The sequence below is a fragment of the Triturus cristatus genome, chromosome 2_2 (genome assembly GCF_964204655.1).
Source record: "Triturus cristatus chromosome 2_2, aTriCri1.1, whole genome shotgun sequence".
Taxonomy (NCBI): domain Eukaryota; kingdom Metazoa; phylum Chordata; class Amphibia; order Caudata; family Salamandridae; genus Triturus; species Triturus cristatus.
This window is the reverse complement of record NC_140582.1, coordinates 1,086,637,232-1,086,662,851: the sequence shown is the minus strand read 5'-3', so window position 1 is coordinate 1,086,662,851 and position 25,620 is coordinate 1,086,637,232. Positions and strand designations below refer to the sequence as shown.

Genomic DNA, 25,620 nt, shown 5'->3' with positions numbered 1-25,620 from the left:
GTAACAACTGTACCTACCTACCCTGGGAGACCCCTGAGTCTATACCCGGAACCTTAACTCTGCCAGTCGATTACTTACCTTAAAGCCGATAACTCAATTTTCTCCATAGGGTAACATTGACTTGTTTCTTCTGAAATTTCTTCTGTGTGGAGTTTTCAAAACTTAAATATTCACCAAAAATCAGCCGAGTAATGAAAACGAAAATACTCACCTGCTATTAGGTGAGCTCCCAGTGCTGGATCTTGGTGCCCAGCACTGACCCTGAAAAATATTCACAACCATACTTACCAGTAACCCAATTTTCTTCCATAGGAAATCATTGACTGTTTTTCTGTGAAATTTCTTCTGTCGATTTCTGCAAACTTTAAATATTCTTTAAAAATCGTATAAATTATGAAAACGTAATTACTTACCTGTTTTGGATAAAGGTCCCAGTGCTGAGGCTAGGCACCCAGTACTGGATTTCAAAAGTAACGTGAACATACTATACCTGCATCTTGAATTTTCTTCCATAGGGAATCATTGACTGTTTTCTATGAAATTTCTTCTAAGTGTCAACTTTTAAAATGGCAAAATATTACTTAAAAATCCTAGTAGTAACTAAGTCGACTGTTATCACTTGTTTCTAAGTACTGTCCCAGTAATCCTGAAAGTAATCTATTGCAAATAACTTGAAACTTCCATTTAACTCAATGCATTATTGTGTTTAAAACTGTGTTGCCTATTGCAACAACTTGTAACTTTCTACAAAAGCCAATTGCATATTGCAAAAGTATTTATATAAAGCATCTCATTCTGAGAAAGTATATTTTAATACCTATTGTTGGTTCTAAAATAAAACAGGCATATATTTTTTATATAAACCATTGGCTTAGAGTTCAGTTATTGAGTGTGTGAAACCATTTTGCTGACTGAGTGTGTACAACAAATGCTTTACACTGTCCTCTGATACTGCCTTACTGCTCGACCAAGCTACCACTTTAGAGAGTAAGGTTATATCTAACTTTAGCCTCAGCCAAACCTATGGGGACTGTGGACTCTGTACACCGTGTACCTATTTGGGAACAGTATATACAGAGCCACTTTCTCACATTGGTGGCAGTGGTGGGATACAAACTTGCATTTGTTGGACTACTTAGTTACCATCTGATCATACAACAGAACTCTTAAAATTGTCTTTAGAATTCTGATTGATCTTTTCCAAAATACTAAAAGTCTTGTCAGGGCCTTGCTTAAGTCCCATTAGAATTTTTAAAAAATAAGTCACTATAGTCAGGGTAGAGGATTAGCACTGTCAGGTTAGAATGACTCAAACAAACCCAGCCATTAGTGAAAATAATAACATGGACCTGGTGGAGGAGCTCGACCTCACACCTTACTTACACTTGTCTTTCAAGTAATTGAGGTCCCTATGCAAACTTAAAAATATACCAGTGGGCCTGCATCCAACCAAATTAGGGCTCCAGGAGCTCTTGGCTGAGTATGCTAAGGACCACCCATCTGAACATGGTGATGGCCAGTCAGGTGAAGAAAGGGAAGAAGAGGAGGAGGGGGGAAATTACCCCCACACTATTCCCTAGGAAAGTAAGGGCCCCCATACCCTCACATCCAACAATTAGCATCTGGGGACCTAGAGATCACACAGGTGACTCTGGTACCAGAGAGATCACTGGGGGACCCACCAGTGAAGAGGACAGCCTTTTAGAAAGGCTAACCAAAAGATTAGAGCTAGAGTCCAGGCTCCTGGCTCTAGAAAAAGAAAGGAGAGAGATGGGTTTAGCACCCATCAATGGTGGCAGCAATAATAAAAACAAGGATAGGGAGGAAACGTCTGATCCTAAAATCCCCAAAGGGATTGTCCCTAAATTTGAGGAAGGTGATGACATCACCAAATGTTTCACAGCCTTTGAGAGAACTTGTGAAATAAGAAGAGTAAAGAAACCTCTCTGGGGGGCACTCCTGTGGGAACTGTTCTCTGGTAACTGCAGAGACAGGCTTCTGACCCTCTCTGGGTTAGAGGCAGGATCCTATAACCTCATGAGGAAGACACTGAGGGATTTGTATTCACCACTGGGGAGTATAGAATTAGATTCAGGGGGGCTCACAAAACCCAGACCCAGTCCTGGATTGACTTTGTAGACTTCTCAGTGAAGACACTGTATGGTTGGTTAGCTGGACATGGTGTGCAGGATTTTACTGGATTGTACAATTTATTCATGAAGGAACATATATTGAGTAACTGCACAAATGAAAAGTTGCATCAGCATTTGGTAGACCTGGGTCTAATTTCTCCCCAAGAATTGGGAAAGAAGGCAGACCACTGGGTCAAGACTGGGGTGACAAGGACAACCACTGGGGGTGACAAGAAGAAGTTGGTCACAAAACCTCCCCAGGGGAAAGGTGGTGAGAATCCCCAAGATTAAAAGTCTGAGTCTTCCAGAGGGCCCCAAAAACCTGTTCAGGGGGTGGGACCCAAACTACTCCCTATGTGCCTCAACCCTATAGGGGGAAGAACTTTGATCCCTTAAAGGCCTGGTGTAATAACTGTAAGAAGTCAGGACACCTAACTGTAGATAAATCTTGCCCCCACAACCAAGCCCCTAAAGCACCCAGCACAGCTACTCCTGGGGCAGCAAGTATACAGATGGGATCAGAAGTGTACCCAGAGCAAATATGGGGACACACTGAAGCGAGTCTAGTCTCACTGGGGAAAGTGGAGTTTATCAATGTAGCTGTGTGGCCACCCAACTTGAAGAAATATTTGCAGTACCCCTGGGGGAATGGGACTAGGGTAGACGCTCTGAGGGATACAGGTGCCAGTGTCACTATGGTGAAAGACACACTGGTTTCCCCTGAGCAATACATGATTGGGAAGTCTTACCCAGTCACCAATGCTACTAGTCATCCCATGGCCATGGTGACATTAGGCTGGGGTGGAGGGTTACTGGCCTGAAACAGGTAGTGGTCTCTCCAATGTTGCCAGCAGCATGTCTGCTTGGAAACGATCTGGAAACCTCAGCCTGGGCTGAGGTTGAGCTAAAAGCCCATGCAACCATGCTGGGCATCCCTGAATTGGTGTGTGTGCAAACCAGAGCAAGAGGAAGGGTGAAAAAGTAGGTCTGGAGCCTGAAATAATGGCCCAGCCAACCAAGAGAAAAGGTAAGAAGACTGGGGAGCCAGCTTCTGTACAGCAGGACATTCAGGACCCCTCTCCACAGGGAGAGGATTTGGATACCCCTGAGGGAACTGAGCCCATGGAACTCGACCCTTACCAGGTTGAACTCTTGGGCCCAGGGGGACCCTCTAGGGAAGAGCTGTGCCAGGGTCAGCGAGACTGTCCCACTCTTGAAAGCCTGAGGCAGCAAGCTGTTTCAGAAGCAAAGGGAGATGTCAGTGGTACCCACAGAGCTTATTGGGAAGAGGGATTACTGTATGCTGAGGCAAGAAACCCCACTCCTGGAGCCACCAGGAGGGTGGTAGTGCCACCGAAGTACAGGGAGTTCCTCCTAACTTTGGCTCATGACATCCCCCTAGCTGGACATCTGGGGCAATCTAAAACTTGGGAAAGGCTAGTTAGTCACTTTTACTGGCCCCAGATGCACCAAAAGGTGAAGGAGTTTGTCAGCTCCTGTGTTACCTGTCAAGCCAGTGGCACGACAGGTGGCCACCCAAAGGCCCCCCTCATCCCACTACCAGTGGTGGGGGTACCATTTGAAAGGGTAGGAGTGGACATTGTGGGTCCACTGGAACCTCCCACAGCCTCAGGGAACAAATGTATTCTAGTTGTAGTGGATCATGCTACTAGGTACCCTGAAGCAATTCCACTTAGGACTACTACAGCTCCTGCAGTAGCCAAGGCCCTCCTGGGTGTCTTCACCAGGGTATGGTTTCCTAAGGAGGTGGTTTCAGACAGAGGTTTCAACTTCATGTCTGCTTACCTGAAACACATGTGGAAGGAGTGTGGAGAGCAGTACAAGTTTACTACACCCTACCATCCACAAACCAATGGCCTTGTTGAGAGATTCAACAAGACATTGAAAGGTATGATCCTGGGTCTCCCTGAAAAACGTAAAAGGAGATGGGATGTCCTGTTTCCATGCCTGCTTTTCGCTTACAGGGAAGTACCACAGAAGGGAGGTTTCTCACCCTTTGAACTTCTCTTTGGTCAGCCTGTAAGGGGACCCCTTTGTCTTGTAAAAGAGGGCTGGGAGAGGGCTCTTCAGGAGCCCAAACAAGACATAGTGGACTATGCGCTTGGCCTAAGGTCCAGAATGGCTGAGTACATGGAAAAAGCATCCAAGAACCTTGAAGCCAGCCAGGAGCACTGGTATGACCAAAAAGCTGCACTGGTTAAATTTCAACCTGGGCAACAGGTGTGGGTTTTGGAGCCAGTGACACCAAGGGCCCTCCAAGATAAATGGAGTGGCCCTTACACTATCCTAGAAAGAAAGAGTGAGGTCACCTATTCAGTTGACCGGGGCACTAGCAGGACACCCAAAAGGGTTATGAATGAATGAATGAAGATGTGCTTATATAGCGCATGGCTACCCGGGGGCATCCCTGCGCCTTGAACCGCCTTAAGCTCTACAATGACAGGGCTGACATCACCATGCTGATGGTGACTGATGAGGAACAGGAAGCAGAGAGTGAACGTCTCCCTGACCTCCTCTCCTACAGCCCACAAGATGGGTCAGTAGATGATGTGGTCTTTTCAGACACCCTCTCTGCCCAACAGCAGACTGACTGCAAGCAAGTCTTGCAACAGTATGCTAGCCTCTTTTCCCTGACCCCTGGTCTGACAAACTGGTGTACCCATGATGTGGACACTAGTGACAGTGCACCTGTCGAGAACAAAATCTATCGCCAGTCAGATCAAGTCAAGGAAAGCATCAAAGCTGAGGTCAGCAAGATGCTGGAGTTAGGGGTCATTGAACCCTCTGAGAGCCCCTGGGCTAGCCCAGTGGTTCTGGTCCCCAAACCTCATAAACAAGGTGAAAAGAGAGCGATGAGGTTCTGTGTGGACTATAGAGGGCTCAACTCTGTCACCAAGACAGATGCTCACCCTATTCCAAGAGCAGATGAGCTGATAGATAAATTAGGGGCAGCCCAATTCCTCAGTACCTTTGACTTAACTGCAGGGTACTGGCAGATTGGCATGGCCCCAGGAGCAAAAGAAGAGACCGCATTCTCCACCCCTGATGGACATTATCAGTTTACAGTGATGCCGTTTGGGTTAAAGAATGCCCGTGCCACCTTCCAGAGGTTGGTGAACCTTGTCCTGGCCGGGCTGGAGTCCTTTAGTGCAGCTTATCTTGGTGAAATTGCTATCTTTAGCTCCACCTGGCAGGATCACCTGATCCACCTTGGGAAGGTTTTAGAGGCTCTCCAAAATGCAGGTCTCACTATCAAGGCATCCAAACGCCAGATAGGGCAGGGCACTGTGGTGTACTTGGGCCACCTTGTAGGTGGAGGCCAGGTACAACCCTTACAACCCAAGATCCAGGCCATCCTGGACTGGGTAGCCCCAACAACCCAGACCCAAGTCAGGGCATTCCTTGGCTTGACTGGGTACTACAGGAGGTTTGTGAAGGGATATGGGTCCATTGTGACTCCCCTCACAGAACTCACCTCCAAGAAAATGCCCAAGAAGGTTAACTGGACAGTTAGTTGCCAAAAGACGTTTGACACCCTGAAAGAAGCAATGTGCTCAGCACCTATTCTAAAAGCTCCAGATTATGCCAAGCAGTTCATAGTGCAGACTGATGCCTCTGAGCTAGGGATAGGAGCGGTCCTATCCCAGACCAATGATGAAGGCCAAGACCAACCTGTTGCTTTGATAAGCAGGAGGCTACTCCCCAGAGAGCAGCATTGGAGTGCCATTGAGAGGGAGGCCTTTGATGTGATTTGGTCCCTGAAGACGTTGAGGCCATACTTGTTTGGTACTCACTTCCTGGTTCAAACTGACCACAGACCTCTCAGATGGCTAATGCAGATGAAAGGGGAAAATCCCAAACTACTACGGTGGTCCATCTCCCTACAGGGAATGGACTTTGAAGTGGGACACAGACCAGGGACTGCCCATGCCAATGCAGATGGACTATCCAGGTTCTTCCACTTAGACAATGAAGACTCCATAGGGCAAGGTTAGTCTCATCACCTTTCGTTTGGGGGGGGGGGGGGGAGGGGGGAGGTTGTGTGAGAAAGTGCCATCTTTCTTGCATGGTATGCCCCCACTTTTTGCTGAATTGCTGAATGTACTTTGACTGAGTGTGCCCTGGGCTCCTGCCAATCAGGGACCCAGGGCCTATGTTCCTTCCCTAAACAAAAACCTACAAATTGGCAAACCCTGGCCACATGTCAGCCCCTGGTAAATGGTACCCTAGGTACCTAGGGCCTTTGTGACCAGGGCAGGCCTCTAAGGGCTACAGCACTCATTGTGCCACCCTTAGAGGCCCTGTACCCTAACACACACACACACTGCCCTTGCAGGCTGAGTGTCTGGGTACAGGACAAAACAGTCGACATGGCACACATCCCTGTGTGCTATGCCCACCGCCTACACTGCCCTGGCATACATCAGCCACCCCTCTAGCTGGGTGCCCTATGCCAGTGGTGTGGGCACAGGAGCATGAGCCCCGTGCCCCTACAGTACCCAGGTCCATTCCTGGTCCCTGTAAGTGCAGTGCTGCCATTTAAGAGTACATGGTGCTGAGAGCTTGTCAAACATGAACTCCACAGCACCATAATGGCAACACTGAAGACTGAGGAGTTTGGTATCAAACTTCTCAGCACATTAAACCCACACTGATGCCAGTGTGGGATTTAATTACCAAGCACCACAGAGGGCATCTTAGAGATGCCCCCTGAAACCTAACCTACAATCCACGTCTGGTCTGGGAGGCTGCCACACAGCAGACATGTTGCTGGACCCCTGGGTAAGAGAGCACCTGCTCTCCTGGGTCTGCAACAATGCACATCCTGGGCGAGGTGCTAGATCTCCTCCCCCAGGATGGGCAGAGGGAAGCTTCAAAGGCATTCCGCCTCTGTGAGCTTCCCCAGGCCACTTGCAACCCACACTCTGGCGGGAAGCTTGGCCGGAAACCCCAAATAAGGACAGGGGATGTGCCAGCCTGCCAACCCCACCCTTCAGGTGGGGGAGGCGAGGTGAAGCATATCTCCGTGCGCTCGCCTTCTTGAAGATGGGAGGCCATACCCAATCAGGACTAGGCCACTGCCCCCCTCCCACAGGAGAGTGGCAGAATAAGGGGTGTACTCACCCCAGGACAGGGACCCATTGGTCACTGCCCTTCACCTACCTGTAACACTCCTAAATCTAGTATTTAGGGGCACCCTGAACCTTCCTTCTCTAGATTCCAAAATACAAAAAAGAGCAAGAAGAAAGAAGACCTGCCCTGCAGCTGCTAAGAAGAGGAAGACACCAACTGCTTTGGCCCCAGCCCTACCGGCCTGTCGACCCTCGAACCTGCTCCTGCTGCAACCCGGCACCTCTTGTGGACAGCAACCTCACAAACCCCGGAGGACCTGGCTACCTTTTGGCTCTAAGCACCTGGGACTCCCATGAGTAAAGGCTCTACTCAAAATCTGCTTCTAATCCCTGGCATCAGCCCGGAACCGCGAACCCTACACACTGTGCACCCGCCAAGCCTGGCCTGTGCCGGAGTGAACAAAGACCACGAGGACGACCCCATGGCGACTGTGACCCCGAGTTCGGCACCCAAGGACTTCCCTCGCTCGACGCTCCTGACGACGCCTGCAGCCTCAGAACCAGGTGCCCCCCCAACCGCGATCAACAGAGGGTAAGATTTCCCGACACCAAAAGGCACCCCGGCGCCCTGCGGTCCCCTGTGCCCAACTCCTGGGTACCTACCTATCCTCCAACTACCCAACTTACCTCTCGAAGTGATGGTGGTACCTGAAAAATCTTCGTCCCCAAGCTTGCAGTCTTTTGCTAAACCGGAGCTTTCCCATTGAAATCAATTGAGCGCCCGAAGGCTCAAAAGCACCCTGCACCCAGCCGCCCGAGTGGCCCTGGCAGTGTAACCTCTACACCTATCTACGTCCCCATTTGCCCTGAGCAAGTGACCAGGAGCCCAGCTCCCACAGCGGCATGGCCTGCTAGTCAGCAGCCACCAACTAAGGCCCCCCTGCCTCCCATAGGATAACATTGGGCATAACTCTCTCTGCACCCGGGTGCCGCTGAGGGTGTAACAACTGTACCTACCTGACCCTGGGAGACCCCTGAGTCTATGCCTAGAACCTTAACTCTGCCAGTCGAGTACTTACCTTAAAGCCGATAACTCAATTTTCTCCATAGGGTAACATTGACTGGTTTCTTCTAAAATTTCTTCTAAGTGTGGAGTTTTCAAAACTTAAAATATTCACCAAAAATCAGCCGACTAACGAAAATGAAAATACTCACCTGCTATTAGGTGAGCTCCCAGTGCTAGATCTTGGTGCCCAGCACTGACCCTGAAAATTATTCACAACCGTACTTACCAGTAACTCAATTTTCTTCCATAGTAAATCATTTTTCTGTGAAATTTCTTCTTAGTGTCGATTTCTCCAAACTTTAAATATTTTTTAAAAATCGTATCAATTATGAAAACGTAATTACTTACCTGTTTTGGATAAAGGTCCCAGTACTGAGTCTAGGCACCCAGTACTGGATTACAAAAGTAACGTGAACATACTATACCTGCAACTTGAAATTTCTTCCATAGGGAATCATTGACTGATTTCTATGAAATTTCTTCCGTCAACTTTTAAAATAGCATAATATTACTTAAAAATCCTAGTAGTAACTAAGTCGACTTTTATCACTTGTTTCTAAGTACTGTCCCAGGACTGAATCTAGGATCCAGTCCTGGAATCACAAAAGTAATCCTGAAAGTAATCTATTGCAAATAACTTGAAACTTCCATTGAACTCAATGCATTATTGTGTTTAAAACTGTGTTGCCTATTGCAACAACTTGTAACTTTCTACAAAAGCCAATTGCATATTGCAAAAGTATTTATATAAAGCATCTCATTCTGAGAAAGTATATTTTAATACCTATTGTTGGTTCTAAAATAATACAGACATATATTTTTTATAAAAACCATTTGCCTAGAGTTCAGTTATTGAGTGTGTGAAACCATTTTGCTGACTGTGTACAACAAATGCTTCACACTGTCCTCTGATACTGCCTTACTGCTCGACTAAGCTACCACTTTAGAGAGTAAGGTTATATCTAACTTTAGCCTCTGCCAAACCTCTGGGGACTGTGGACTCTGTACACTGGACTCTGTACACCCAGTACCTATTTGGGAACAGTATATACAGAGCCACTTTCTCACACCTCTACCAATTGTTATTACATGCCTCAGCATCTGCACAACGCTTTCTCCAGCTCCTAAATATTCTCCTTTAAAACTCTCTAGGCCACTATGTTCTGCCACCTCCCCCTTTCCTTATGCCTTATCCCACCAAACATGCCACAAGCCAGCAAGGCCCCTTTTGTGCACTTAATTTATTTACCCATTTATAGGAAAGTAGGATCCATTTTTATGTTTACCCCCACTTTTTGTTTGGTGTCATTGTGTTTTTGACCTAGTCTGCTGGGATCCTGCTAATCAGGACCACATCAATTGTACTTTCTCCCCTACATTGACAATGGTAAGTACTTTGGTGCCTCCACAATTGGCTACTGGTATACCCTTGTAAGTCCCTAGTATATGATACTGAGGTACCCAGGGCATAGGTTCACCAGGAATCTCCAATAGGCTGCAGCATGTGTTGTGCCACCCATGGAAGTCCACTGAAACTGTGACTACAGGCCTGCCCGACAGATATAAGTTTCCTCATATCTGAGGTCACTGTACTTAAAACCTATAAGTCATAGCTATGGCAGGCTCTTTATTCCTGATGCCAGGGTGCTTGGTTACAAGTGTGAGGGTGCTCCTGCACGAGCAAGATACCTCTACAAACTCCGAAGTCCATTCTCCAGGCTTTGTAAGTGTGGTCAGCAATTTTAATATATAGTGGACATCAGTCATTATTAGATGTCTAACTATATAGTGGCTGCACGGAAACCGGTCATGTTTTGTTTCAAACATGTTGGAATCATACCCCAACACTGATTCCAGTGTTGGTAGCATGATCCCATGTACTGGGGGCTTCTTATGGTACTCACCTGTACTACCAATAACAACATTTCAGGATCCGCCATCAAGCTAGTGCTGCTGCCGACCACATACACGATTCTGCCCTCCTGCTGCTGAGCTGAGCTCGAGCAGGGGAAGGTAGAACAATAGATTTCCTGTCACAGGGGGGTGTGACGACCTCCCAGACAGTACTTAGTGTATTGGGCTAGGGTGGCGGCGCTTGCTAGTGCCATCGGACTACTTTGAAGGGCACATTTGGTGCCCTCCTTGCACACTCCAGTTTGAGACAGTTCAGGGAGCCCTTGGTTCCCGCCCTGGTGCTAAACTGGACAAAGGACATGGGATTATCCTCCCCTCTGTCCAGCTCCCCCCTGAGGGACCCTTGAGTTGTTCCAACCCTTTCTTTACTGTACTTAAGGGCTTACCTGTGGGTGGGTCCTTAGATTTGTCATGGGACAAGACTCAACCCTGAAACTATGTCGTTCTTTGACCATCTGGAGACTTAAAGTTCGACTGGAACCTGGACTGCACCAAGGAACCGACACTGCACTCCTGCTGCTGCTCCTGGTCTCACTGTTCTTCAAGTCTTCTTTGTCATCTGTGTCTGTGCTTTTTTCAGGTTCTTTAACAGACCTGTGGGTATCAAGAACACCCGAAGCAATCTCCCTTGGTGTAAAGGAGTCACTCCCTTCAAGGTTCCTCTGCGACTCTTGTGCCTTCGGCCTGTGGGTCATCCTGAGGGTCTTCTTCTGCTTCCAGTGGCTTTCGTGCTTGCTCGAGGCCTACTCTGACTCTGCTGCTGTTGGTGAGTCCTTTGGATCTTGCTGGTCCCAACGTTGCCTCTTCGTCTTCCACGACAGTTGCAGCTACCAAGGCTTGTAGATCCTCCTGCCAGACACCGACCACCTAGTCACCGACATCCGATGTGTGACAGTTCGTGTACGGCTCCTGTTCTTCCTCCGTGTCGCCTGGTTCTCACAGCTGCAGTGATAAGGTCCCCGTCGACTCTCCAGAACCTCCAGAGGTCGATGGGCATTGTGTCTTCGTGCCTCCTGGTCACCTCTGAGTGGCATAGACACTGTCCCCTCTGATTAAATATTCTGCACATCCGGAGTCCAGCCTTGAATTCTACCAGGGTCCTTCCTCAACTTCTCCAGAGGTATCATCTTCTAAGTCTTCCATTATTGTATACGGAGGTTTCTGACATCTCTTCACCCCTATGCACCTGGCTTCCTTGGTGTAAGTATCCTGGTTCCTGAGGCATGCACAGAGGTGGGCTGGTTCTCCAACCTTCTGTCCTTCAAAAGACTTCTTCAAGGTCCTCTGGGAAAGGTCCCTCTTCAAAACTGCGACTTCTCCATTAGGCACGCGTCTGTATTCCCACTCTGCACACAGTCTTTGTGGGGTTCTTGGGTACTTACCTTGGGTGGTTCCTTGTTTCCCTGGCTCCTCTGGGCCTTCAAGTCCAAGTGCTGTTCTCTTCTGCAGTTAGCATTCCACTTTTTTAGTATATGGTTTGGTCTCCCCCCTTGAGACCACAGTATTTTGTGCTACTTACTTGGCTGCATTTGAAGTATTCTTCTGTATTGTGTTGATCTCTCCGGGTAGGAGAAATACCAACGTGATAGTGTGTTTTAATAAATAGACTTATTCTTGCTCCTGTGTGGTTTCTTTTAATCTAGTCCATACTACAGATTAAACTGTTGATATAAACTGCTTAACACTCCTTCAAGATAAGCCTGAAGTCTGCTCTCCAGAGCTATCACTTTGAGAGATTTCTATGGTTATAAAAGACCACTAAAATCACCATAAGGATTGCCTGGACCAGTGCATCATTTAAATAAGTGTGCACCATATACTAAGCCAGCCTCCTAGACCATCCTTCTCTACTTTCACACCATTATCCTCTTGTCTTCTTTGGATCCCAACTCTTTCTTCATTTCTTCAATTTTCATTGTTTATTCCACTTATTAACTAACTGCTTATTCCACCTATCACATCAAAATGCAGCTTTTCCACCTGAAGCATAGTAGTGACTCTGCCCTTCTGTCTTCCTCTCTTTTTGTCTTTTTGTTCTCCATCCATATTATTAACCGCTACTTCCTCTTACCATGTGTCTGGCGGCCTCATCATCACAAGATCAGTGACTTAAAACTCCAGTACATTCAGAATCTGATGTTTGTGTGACACCGGATCAAACCTCCTCTTTATCACTGAAACGTGGCTTGGCGTCGCAGCAGCCCCCACACTTCAAGGGAATATACATTCTTGCTACCAAATTCTGACGAGAAATCATTCCACTTAGATAGTCGACAAACAATGCTCTGTTCTATCAATCCACCTATTCCCATCTAGATCGAGAAACTTGTCAAGGACAGTGGCAACGCTGGCTCCCTGACAGCTTCAAAATGTTTGGACCATGACTCCTATTTCCTAGGCCATGGTCAATATGAATACCTAGGTTGCTAAGGTTGCTACTTAACCATCTTAATCTCCCCTCCCCTATGAATCCATTTTTCAACTGGAAATTACCATGTTGCCTCAGGAACTCCCACCCCCCACTTTGATGGAAGTGAGGAATCTTAGAGTGATCGTGTATGTCACAAGTAATTACTGTGAAATGGCGTCTTCTATTCAGAGCATATCTTAAACTTCCTCCTCCCGCATAGGCATCCCCCAGAAGGATTCAAGCATTATCACCTTAGTCTTGCAGCCCTCTAGATTATAGTTGCATGATCTTTGTGCCGCAATTCTAGGAACTACCTGAACCTCATGCATGTCATTCCAGCTTTTTTGCATTAATTGCCCACACTATATCAACCATGCATAACCAATGAAGTGGTCTCCTGCTCAACAACCCCAAAATGCTTGAAGGACTCCTCACGGGTAAAAAGCACTACAAATTCTACAGTATAATACAAAGTGAGCAATGGATACCGATGCAGACTTTGGACTAAAATCTGACTCTTTACTAGCCTTGAGTATCCTGCGTGAAACCAAGGTCAGAATAAAAGCTCTGTGCATGCCAACGAATCTGGACACCATCTCCCTCGTCGGACTCTTGATTGTACATGCCAAGGAATATTAACACATTCTCCCTCATCGGGCTCTGTGCATGCCAAGGAATCTGGAAACATTCTCTGATCAGGCCCCTCTCAAAACCGTAAAAACGATGCGGTGGGTCCTTTTCTTGTGAGTTTTATATCCTAAATTGTTAAAGAAGCATCAGTGTTTGCATCTCTTTTCAGGTCAGCATCACATGGACTGGGAGTCCTTGTACTAATGTTCAGGTCCTAATTTACATGCGTTCCCATCTCCTCACTCTACTCACATCCTCCTTCAGGTCCTCGTCGTTGAGCCTCCACCTGAAGTCCCTCACAGATTATGTGTTTGAGAATATATAACCACTTGAATAAATCCAAATGCACTGTGGGATTTCCATGGTAAACCTGTAGTGTTCTTGGGCTCTTGACTGATCTATTGACACTCTGTAGATACACTGTCAGAACAGTGCACGCTAAAGACGTGATGGTGAATGCGCGTTCTTATTGGGCTGTGTCATATTTCTGAATCGGACCCTGTCCGCCGAACGCACTTTCCATGGGTTTTACTTCCATGTGATGAGAAGCCCCAGTGCTCAATTTTCAGACTCGATACTACATATGTTATAAGTACAAAATCCCCTCACTCTTTGCCTCTTCTTAGAACAAGGCCTGGAGGACTGTTGTGCACTACACGCGTCCGGCACTACTCCCTGCTACTAGCTTGTAACTAAACCACTGGCCCAGCACCAAGTTCGTAGCAGAGAGGCACTCCCTTCTCATCGCCTAATTCTTGATCCTTGCCCTGCAAAAAGGATGGGATGAGGTGGAAATCTGCCACTTTAGCCAGGTTATTTTTAATGCCCTGCTTTAATGGGATCAAACTAAAATACTGCTGGGCACATATTATCAATGCTAATTATTTCCTTGTTACTTTCTTACTAAGAGAACACTTTTAAAAAAACTTTTAATTCATTTTTACACGTTTTTAAAACATCACATTGGTTTACCCAGAGATTTCTGTCCCGGAGAAAGTGAACATAAATAGCATCGATGCATAGATCAGTCATTAAGGTTCCTTTGCATTCCACACAGGCTCATCTTCATGAACAGATAACTTGGTGATCCACCACGTCCGGGCTGTAGTGAGTATTTTATTAGGTTCTGATAACCAGTGAGAAATAGTTAAAGTGTTCAGACCTCTCTACATTATGGAACCTCCTACCTTGGTGCCCTCTTAGATTTGCATGACCTATTTTGCATGATATTTGCACCTTGCATCAGTTTTGTTCGTCATAACCTGACCTCATATACAGATATGAGTGAAAGGGGTGTTCTTGCTGCTAATAACCTTCAGTTTACTAATATATCTAATATATCAATATGCCCTGGCTAGGCTTACTCCAGTGCCTCTGTTTCAAGTGGTAATCAGTCCGCGTAGGTATGTGCACGCAGTTACTCCAAAACATTTCACTAATTACAGCAGCAGAATAATCGGTGGCTACAGACACTGCCATTTGAAATGTTGTTGATAAAGGCTTGATCTGGAGGAGAGCAGTAACCGAGATTTGCCAAAACAATTGCTTATCTTCCATCTATGCCTTTAGTGGTCGAACCGCCACTAATAAGAGGGTCCTCCATGGTGTCTGCTCTTGATGTCTCTGCTGTAGGGTTTACCACGTTATAGCGACAACTCTGTCAAGAATGGTGGCTGCGTGGCCACCCAGTCTAGAATAATAGGACCTCCACCATGTCTGATGCAGTTAAATCTTTGAATGACTGTCATAGAATTAAATCTCTGTATTGTAAAGGTAAATAAAGTGTCTCTAGCATGTTGGGCAGACTCACCAGCATTTTATGTGGACAAGATGGGAGTGCTGACCATGTCTGTCTGCTGATACGTTTGTGGTCTATTAAAACACAGAGGTCATGCAGTGCATCGGGCTCTCCCAGAGCATCTTCCGGGACCTCTGTGTGGGTTCTGAAAGTGGTGGCTTTCCTTCAGACTTGCAAGATCCATATAGTTTGGAGATTAGGAAATGGGAGCACCTACAGCTCCAAGTCTTGTGCCTTTTTCTGTTTTTCTGTGTAAAATTTAGTTTGTGCACTTAGTTCAGTTTTCCTATTTCAACATTCCTATTTGCAGTAACGACTGCAAATGTATTGGATGTCCGTGCCGATTGGGCGCCCTCGAAAGAACCAATGTAACAACCTAGTGGGATGGATGGGTGTGGTAAACCTCCAAATGAGTTTGATTTATTGGCCTTTGCTATTGTGAGATAATAGGTGTATCTTTACCAATGGAGATCATCTTATCCACTGTAAAGAGTTGCATTTGCCTGATACATTTCATGCGCCTCTTTGTCTTTTTAGATTGAACAGTGCGCCTGTACATGGCTTTACCAAAGACGTTGGCAACAAAACTACTATAAGGATGACGTACCCGGAAGGAGCACCAATGTCGGAGCTGGAGTATCGCCACAATGGCCTCTTTGTTGCTGTCTTCTTTAAAACCGTGGACTTCCGCTGGCTTCAAGCAATGCTGAAAAATGAGTCGCTGGTAAGTTATCAAGTCTGAACATTTTATTGTCCAGCGTTTACTTTGCAAACACGATTATGCGGCATATGTCATATTTTTCTACTTGTTTTCCGTTTTTAAAATGCTACGCATTATAATACCAAATTCAGGCTTATCCGAGGGCTAATGGAGAAAAAGTCTGACTTATGAAAGTGAGTTAATACTTTTTGATGTAAATTATATTTTCAACTCTTTGCTTGCTTATAACTTGTTTCCAGACAGATGGCTCTGTTTCTCATTTCCAAGTGAATATCTTCTATACGGTTGTATTTAATTCTCACCAAAAAACCTTTTCCGGGCGTTTACTGAGGTTGTCTAGCCATCTCTCTTCATGCATTTCTTTATTTTTCAAAAAGTGTATTTTTACTGCATCGTGTCATGGTTCCCACAGTTCATGCGGAGAGTGAGGGATTCTGCCGTTAACAGCTCTTAATAGTTTTTAATAAAAAATATTTATCACTTTCCACGAGACTGAAAGCACGTGGGCAACCTCGGTTTGGGTTCTCCACTTAAAGTATTTTCCATCTGTTAATAAGGGGTTTACAGAACTCTTTGTCACAGAAGCCTAACATTTCAAAGGTAGCAAGCTGAGATTCCTAAAAAATGGTAAAGATACTTTCGTTACTATAAAGAGAAAACAGTTCAGAACATTAGTGAGAGATGCATCTCCAATAATATTGCTTGCGTATTATACCAGTCCTCTGCCACAGGTATCTTCAATAAATTCATCAACAACCATCCCTCTTGCTTGAAGGAGCCACAAATATGGAAGCAGTGATGTTCATGTGAGATGCTATGTCCTTCAGCAGACCATAATGAACTGAAGGAATGTCACTGTGCTGCATGTTGGGATTCTGGTAGTCTTTTGGTTGCCTTACTTTACCAACACATTTTTAGGTCGAGCCTAGACAGCGCTTGTGCTGTCAGTATGATCTGTTGTATGTACTTTGTGGGCTTCGACTCTGCCCATCACTTCATTTGTCTAATTGCTTGTCTTTTAAAAGTTCCTTGCTTGTTAGTGGGTAATTCCTCTTCCTGGTCCCTCCTTTTTGGAACTCGTTCACTCCCCTGGACCATAGCCCCATGGCTTGTCTTCAGCTTTTTTCTTATTTTACTTTTGTGTCGGGAACTATTTTTTTAAAGTTAGAACAGCTCTTCACATATGCAAACTCTCCTTCCCTCCTTCTCCTCGGCCTGTGGCTCCCTCCTGCTTGTCTGGCTTGTTTCTCCCCTGTAGCCCGCTCAATTCTGCTGATCCCCAACTCCCCCCACCCCCTTGCTCCTACTTGGTTCCTCTTCCAGTCCATTTATATCTTCATTCTGTCCAGTCTCTTACCCCCAATCCACCCACTATTCTTTCCACTCCCTTCGTTTCTCCTCCGCTCCTTGCTCTATGATTGTCTTTGCTCCTTTCCTCCGTCTCGCAGCCCTCCCAGTGGCTCCCGCTTCCCCCGCCCTCCTTCCTTGCTGTGCAGCAGGAATGCATCCGTCTCCCTCTCTGTGAGAGATGTAAACAGCAGAGAGCAGATGCATTGTTCTCCTTCAGGGTATCTAACGAATCACACGCCCATGTTCTCACAGTCACTGCTGAAAAGTGGTTTTAGTCTGGGTTGTGTCTCTCCATAGTTGTGGCCATTGCCAGTACGTCTGTCTCTTCTGAGCCATGCTGGGCTGGGCTGCAGCAGAGTTTCTCAGATATATATCAGATACATTGAGCCGGTAGGAGGGCTAAACGCAGGCATGTCCTGTTTTTTAATTATTTATTTTTACACAGTAAGATCACTGCCCGACCTCACACGCGCTGAGACCACGTGATGCCTGATGACTACCTGATCCGGACGGGAGCTTTGTCTGCACTGGGCAGTCCTCTCATGAATCCGCACTTTTTCAATCAGCTGTTAAATTTCATCCTATACATGGAAAGACTGGCGAGTGCAAGATTGAGACTGTCTGATAGAGACATCTACCTGCAGATTCATTACCTTATAATTCTCCCCTGGATCCAGAATTTCCAACAGTACCTCTGCGTGACGGTAGATGGTGTTGCGCTTCTCCATAGTGATGTCAACTATCTGATGTGACATCCATGGAGTCAATATATAGCCCCTCCCGACGCTCTGACGACAGTTTTTTCTTTTCCGCGCTTTCAACGCTGGTCCGGTAAGTAGTTCCTCTGGCTGTTTTTAGGCCTACCCATTTTTGTTGAATGGAACAGTGTGTTTTTAAACAAACTTTCATGTCCTCGAGGTTCAAGCCTTGTGGGTCCTGAAGTCGACAAATGTATGCCACAGACACTCAGTCTGTATGTGGTGCCTGGAAGAAGCACCATGATTCTGAGGAGTCCATCACCCCGTGAGTTCATCATTTCAAGGGCCTGCTTTCTTGTTCAACCACCCTTGGTCTCATTTGACTGCTTTATCTATGCAGACCGATGTCTGTCTTTTTGTTTTGGGGACCTACCATGTCCCTTCTTGTTACCACACCTCTCTTTGAGGTTAGCTATTGCCCATGGCCTTTACCTGCCTAAATCCTTATTCTTCAGCCCTCACCATATACTCCTTGTTCTGAGGGGTGGCTGTTTATCTCTTTTAGCAAGAGTCTTTGACCCTTGGCTTTTTTCTCTTAGAGTGGTTCACCAAGGACTTGGTTCCTCTTTTTAACTGCTATTTTCTTCTTGGTTTTCTCCTGTTCCTACACAGAACGTATTTGTGTGTCTAGCCCATTCAGGGTTGGGTGTATCAGTCCTTGATTTTGCACTCTTGAGAGTTCCTTCCTCTTGTTGTGCCTTCACTTCCATTTCGAAGATGTGGTGTCGTTTTTTTCTTTCTATATGGTGATATATTGAAGGCTTTTTGTGATCTACATTTGTGGTATTCCTCAGGATTTCCTTTCTTTAGGTTTAGACTTCCTGCATTTTTTCTGTTCCCAGTCTCATGTAGAGATGCTCTTTCCTGGAGTCCATACTTGTATTCTTGTGTGTACTTTACACTTTTGGCTTCATCTTTTCATGCATGCTATTATTTGCACTTCTGCTTCTTAGGTTCTTTGTCATTGTTCAATGATGTACCTTCTCTCTTCAATACCCCAGCCAGGTATTTCTCTGTCTGACTCACTTACTATTGGATGTTTCTGAGGCATTCCTATTCTAACCTTCAGGGTGTTAGTATTACGTGAACACGAATGCCAGTCTTGATTTCTCTCTAACAAGGCTTTTCAACCTGCAGTCTTCCATCACAAGATAACCTTCTGGGCCTGTTGCAGCTCCACCAGTCAGTCGGCCTTTTTTTCCTGTGCCAGCGGACGTTCTTTTTGTTTTGTGTGTGAGGCTTGTCACACTTTCACTTTTCTTTTCCAGTTACATGGCTCTCTTCTGCCTCGTACGTTTGTTGTCTGTGACATTATTGTGTCTTAATTGGGACCTTGCCCAAATGTATATATTATCTATACTATACTTATACCTATGCGTGTGTGTGTATATATATATATATATATTACCTACTGGCGGTCGCCAGTAGGTAGTTATAGTTAGGACCCCTTTTCCATAGGAAATCCGCAACATTCTATTTTGAATAACTTTGGCGCCGGTTGACGAATCCTCGCGAATTTCTCAAAATAGGTGGGGCGCTACGCTCCTACCCTGAAAGTCTCGGGGGGATTCGTCAAGCGGGGGCTGAGATAAAAGGGGGGTCCCAAAACGCGTTTTTCCCAAGCATTTTTCCATAGGACCTTTAGACAGGGCTACAGCCCGAACGGCTGAACAGAATTACTAGAAATTTGGCAGAGAGGTAGTCCCTAGGTCAAGGAAGTGCCTTTTGTAGGTTTGGTGTACATCTGTTCAGTAGATTCTGAGAAAATAGCCTTTAAATCAATATATATATCTGAGCCAGCTTACGGTACGCTTACCGTAAGCTTACCGTACGCGTACGGTGGCGTGCGCGAGCGCGATTCTGATTGGCTCTTAGATCTTAGTAAACATTCCAAACAGCCGAAACCAGGAAGCGGCGGCCGCCATTTTCTCTCTCGCACTGAGAGCTAGGTTGTTAAATAAAACCAATAAACATGTAAAGGGGCTGTTTAGACAGCTCCCACACACATAGCCATGTTGAGGGAGTCCCCAAAGACCCCCCAAGGCCAAAAATGCCATTTTTATTTTTTCGCTAATTTCGCCGATTACGCTTACCGTACGGTAAAAAATGTAAAAAAAAAAAACACTATCCACACTCACCCCACCCCCTGTGCTTTTGGTGGCCGCAGGTCACCAAATGTGCAGGGCTTATTAGATGTGTGAAAAATCCACAATATTTTAAACAAAAATAATAAAAGAAAAAATTAACAACATTCTCTCCACCCCACTTATAAAAATTACGAAAAATTAAAATATTACCTTTCAAAACGAAGTGCATCATATGTCCTCCATGTGCGCACGGTGCGCGAAGCGCATCGTGCGTACATGGCCCATCTAGCGTAACGTGGGTAGCGCACCGCGTGCCCACCGTGCGTGCACGGCACTAACTGCGTAAAGTGGGCGCGCGGTGCGCGAAGCGCACCGCGTGCTTACTGTGCGCGCACGGTGCGCGAAGCGCACCGTGCGCGCACGGAACGAACTGCGTTAAGTGGGCGCGCACGCCACGAATGGCGTAAAGTAACATAGCATTTAAAAAACCGTACAAATTCACTGAAAAAACCATAGGTTTCACACACGTTATAGTTAGGAATTAGCATTTAAAAAACCTTGCAAATTCACTGAAAAAACCATAGGTTTCACACATGTTATAGTTAGCGGAAATTTTACTGATAAAAAACCAGTGAAATTCCCCCGTTATAGTTAGTGCAGGCAACTATAACTCACGCGACCGCAATCCTCTGCTGATGCTAATACTGTATTTAGACACTTATTTACCCATGTCTTCTTCCATACATTTTTAGCTATACATATATTACAAATATTTTCTTTCCATAAAGACACATATGTCATCAGCAGAAGATTGCGGTCGCGTGAGTTATAGTTGCCTGCACTAACTATAACGGGGGAATTTCACTGGTTTTTTATCAGTAAAATTTCCGCTAACTATAACATGTGTGAAACCTATGGTTTTTTCAGTGAATATATATGTGTGTGTGTGTGTCTCTGTATATGCATATTTAGGTCTTTATAGGGATGTATGTATGTGGATGTATATATATATATTTATATTAACTGAAAAAAACATAGGTTTCAGGAACGTTTTAGTTAGTTGGACATTTCACTCGTACAAAACCATAGAAATTCCGGCGTTCTAGTGAGTTCAGCTAACAATAACTCGCGCCCCGCAAAGCACTGCTGATGACGTCACATGTTACATCATTCATGAATGGTGCATTTCTGAGCGCCTTTTATTTTAAAAGTCACATGACAGTCTCTTAGAAACTACAGTCCCCATGATGCATTTTGCTTGGCAGTTGTAATATGATGCATGGAAAGTTGCAGGGGGACCTTCTGGAGTGGCGAGTTCTGTGTATGGAGGGGTTGGCGGAGGAAGGGCAATCGCTGCAGAGTGAGTCGGAGGGAACGAGTAGGGAGCTGTATTCCCCGCTATCTTCGGAGGGGAAGGGGGGAGGTGATGAAGGCGAGGCTGATCCTGTGCGGCACTGAGCGGGGCTGACCCGGATACTCTCGCGCTGTGGCCGGTGGCCTGCCTCACTCCAAGGTACTACATATGTATATGTTTGCTGATTGGACCTGTATGTACTGCTTATTTCTGATGTCGGGGGGAGGGGTGTGAAATTTGATTGTTTGTATTAAAACGAAAACTAAAGTTTTCAAAAAAGAAATATGATGCATGGAATCTTGTTACATCCATATGCCTTTTCAATAAAGGGATTCAGACAGGGAGGATTCCCTGCTCTGATCGTGCCGGAGGACTGGCATTGTTGTAAGACCAAATGAAAAGCGAGCACTTGGCACATTAAGCAAGCACAAGACATCGTGAGTAAATGAACCCACTATGAGATTTGATGCATGCACGAAAGAATTGAACTTTTTATTGAAAAGGCATATGGATGTAACAAGATTCCATGCATCACATTACAACTGCCAAGCAAAATGCATCGTGGGGGACTGAAGTTTCTAAGAGACTGTCATTTGACTTTTAAAATAAAAGGTGCGCAGAAATGCACTTCGCACTTTCAGATCTCTCTACCTGTGATCAAGACAAATGTTGTCGAAACACGTAAGGAGAAGGAGAAACTTACTGCGCTGCTGTGCCTGCAATTAAAATGCTGTGACTCCGGTAATGGGCCTCATCGTGTTTGTTAATGGAGAGTTAATTGATGGGCTGCTCCGTGCCCATTGTTCTGAGGCCGCCCTGTAGGGTCGGGGGCCCCTTTGCTCGGAGGCTGTTTGTGGATATAGATACATATTTATTTATTTTTTAAATTGTGAATAATTTTTTGGTAGGAAATCTATATTCATTCTTTTTCTTTTTTTAAAATATTATACAGAAGTCGTGCACCCTACGCACAATCTACACGATGGCTGCGCGCATTCCAGTAGCCATTTTGAAAAGTCTTGCTGGGGTCGCGACTTCGGCGTAATTTGTAAAGTATGAAATATCTTTGAATTAATTATAAACAAAAGTTTTCCTTTAAGTGTTTCTTAAAATGTATTAATAAAAGTATTTTTAAAGTATTATTTTCAATATAATTTCCACTAAAAATTATTCGATTATTATTGGATTCGGAGGATCGGAGGGATGGCCATTTTGCTCGATCTGTTTTGCAAGATTTTTTGGTCTAGTCAGGTGGACACCCTCCTCCGGGTGAGGTACGGCTTGAGGATTCTATTCAAAAGGTGAGGAATCAACAGGCAGAAGTATCCATCAGAAGAGCAAGTTACTTACCTTCGGTAACGCTTTTTCTGGTGGATACAGTATCTGCCTGTGGATTCCTCATTGTCCCACCCGCCTCCCCGTTGTCCACCTGTTTCTACCAAAAAGATGCTTTTACAGTTTGGCATGAATTTTTTTAATATGTCTTAATCATGCTTATGTTTTAATAGTGAGAAATGCTTGATCTGTTGCTATTTCTGCATTTGTGTGTGTGTGTGTATATATATATATATATATATATATTACCTACTGGCGGTCGCCAGTAGGTAGTTATAGTTAGGACCACGTTTCCATAGGAAATCCGCAACATTCTATTTTGAATAACTTTGGCGCCGGTTGACGAATCCTCGCGAATTTTTCAAAATAGGTGGGGCGCTACGCTCCGCTCCTACCCTGAAAGTCTCGGGGGGATTCGTCAAGCGGGGGCTGAGATAAAAGGGGGGTCCCAAAACGCGTTTTTCCCATGCATTTTTCCATAGGACCTTTAGACACAGCTACAGCCCGAACGGCTGAACAGAATTACTTGAAATTTGGCAGAGAGGTAGTCCTCAGGTCAAGGAAGTGCCTTTTGTAGGTTTGGTGTAAATCTGTTCAGTAGATTCTGAAAAAATAGCCTTTAAATCAATATATATATCTGAGCCAGCTTACGGTGCGCTTACCGTACGCGTACGGTGGCGTGCGCGAGCGCGATTCTGATTGGCCCTTAGATCTTAGTAAACATTCGAATCGGTCGAAATCAGGAAGCGGCGGCCGCCATTTTCTCTCTCGCACTCTGACAGGGGGTTGAAAAACCAAGTGCAAAAACATGTAAAGGGGCTGTTTACACAGCTCCCAAGCACCTAGCCATGTCGAGGGAGTCCCCAACGATCCCCCAAGTGAAAAAAGGCAATTTTATTTTTTTCGAAAATTTCGCCGATTACGCTTACCGTAATAAAAAAAAAATATATATATCCACATTCTCCCCACCCCGTGTGCAAAAGGTGCCCGAAGGGCACCTTTTGTGCATGGCTTAATAGTGCTACACAAAACATATATTTTACCTGTCACAACGATGCTCATCATATGTCCTCCATGTGCGCACGGTGCGCGAAGCGCATCGTGCGTTCATGGCCCATCTAGCGTAACGTGGGCACGCGGTGCGCGAAGGTTTCACACATGTTATAGTTAGCTGGACATTTTACTGATAAAAAACCAATGAAATTCCCCCGTTATAGTTACTGTAGGCAACTATAACTCACGCGACCGTAATCCTTTGCTGATGACATATGTGTCTTTATGAAAAAAAAATATTTGTAATATATGTATAGCTAAAATTTAATGGAAGAAGGCATGGGCAAATAAGTGTCTAAATACAGTATTAGCATCAGCAGAGGATTACGGTCGCGTGAGTTATAGTTGCCTACAGTAACTATAACGGGGGAATTTCATTGGTTTTTTATCAGTAAAATGTCCAGCTAACTATAACATGTGTGAAACCTATGTTTTTTTCAGTGAATATATATATATATATATATATATATGTGTGTTCGAGGCATATGAGCTGCAGATTACACACTTTTGCATAGATCGCCATCTGGTGTTGGGTCCGGATGTTTGCTGTTTGTTTTTCCTCTTGGAAAGTCTTTGGAAGTCACGAGGTCGGTGACTCCTCCTTTGGATCGTATTGCGCATGGGCTTCGGCTCCATCCTCAGATTGTTTTTTTCCGCCATCGGGCTCGGATGTAATCTTCGCGCTCCGGTTCCGAACAGCTTCCAGTTCAACGATTGACGCGCAATCCTCACCCTAAATCGCGGTATTGTTTCGATCGCGATCTCTTCAATCAACGCACCTTCTCATCGGCACAAACCTTCGGTTCAAGTCGTCGACGGCGGCCTTCCGGCCTACCCAAGCTCCGGTCCCGGCTCATGGAAAGAACTCCATTTAAAAAGTGCCCTCGATGTGGGTCCAAATTTCCCCACACCGATCTTCATGAGGTATGCAACCTCTGCCTCTCCCCTGAACACGAGGCTCGAGACTGTCAGGCCTGTAAGTCTTTCCGATCCAAAAAGACTATTCGGGACCGAAGAGCCAGAAGGAACATGGCACACTCCTCGACGTCCATTCCAGTCGACATCTTCGGAGACGACATCGAAGATCCGGAACAGCATCGCACCGAAGAGGACCTCGTCCACGCTTCCGAGGCCGACGAGTCAGATGTGGAAGACATCACTCCGGCGCAGAGGGTCGTGAGTACCAATCTACCCGCCCCCTCCCCCCCCACACCCGCGCCGACATCCAAAAAGGTTTGGGTCACGCCTTCGCCTCCGGGCCTAAGCAAGACCAGAGACACTGCTTCACACACCCCGCCTTCGGGCCCGGTGAAGAAGCCAAGTAAGCCTTCCGGCGGCTCGGGCTCGAGCCAGCCTACCAGCGGTGCCGAGAAACACACTTTGCCACCGAAAAAGAAACCGGCCTCCACCTCGACACAGAGCTCCGCACCGAAGCCCTCGGGGTCGAAACTCAGCTCTTCGGTACCGACGCCATCTTCGGTACCGACCAAACCACACAAGGCCACCGACACTTCCAAGCCGAAGCCCATCTCGGTGCCGACCAAGAGACCGGAGGTTCCCAAGCCGGGTTCTAAGCAACAAACCGGCGCGGAAAAAACTAAAAAGACATCGGCTTCGGCGCCGAAGGACCAAATAACCTCACCAGAACTATTTACACTGGATCCCTTGCAAAAAACTCTCACCAAGGATCCGAAAACTGGACATTTGACACTCTCTACCAAAAAGAGACATTTGGAGAAGCCTGCTCCTCCTCCACCTCCAAAGAGGAAGGACTCTGCTACCTCTCCTTTCAGAATACCTTCCCCTCCCCCTCCACCTCCTTCCCCACCTTCACCCCCTCTGCCCTCTCCACCCCCACCTCATTGTTCTCCGACCCCGTCTCCAGACGATGATGATCAGGGGGACCCATATCATGATAT

The 25,620-nt window shown here is 45.9% G+C and overlaps 1 protein-coding gene across 3 annotated transcripts in view; it reads left to right on the top strand.

Annotated features, from left to right (window-relative positions):
- The window catches only part of ST3GAL5 (ST3 beta-galactoside alpha-2,3-sialyltransferase 5), a 495,924-nt gene that overhangs the window by 442,507 nt on the left and 27,797 nt on the right, over window positions 1-25,620 (top strand). For all 3 annotated transcript variants that reach the window (XM_085642613.1, XM_085642614.1, XM_085642612.1), the window contains one exon: window positions 15,581-15,767. In XM_085642613.1, the coding sequence (XP_085498739.1) occupies window positions 15,581-15,767 (187 nt within the window). The remainder of the gene's footprint in view (window positions 1-15,580; window positions 15,768-25,620) is intronic.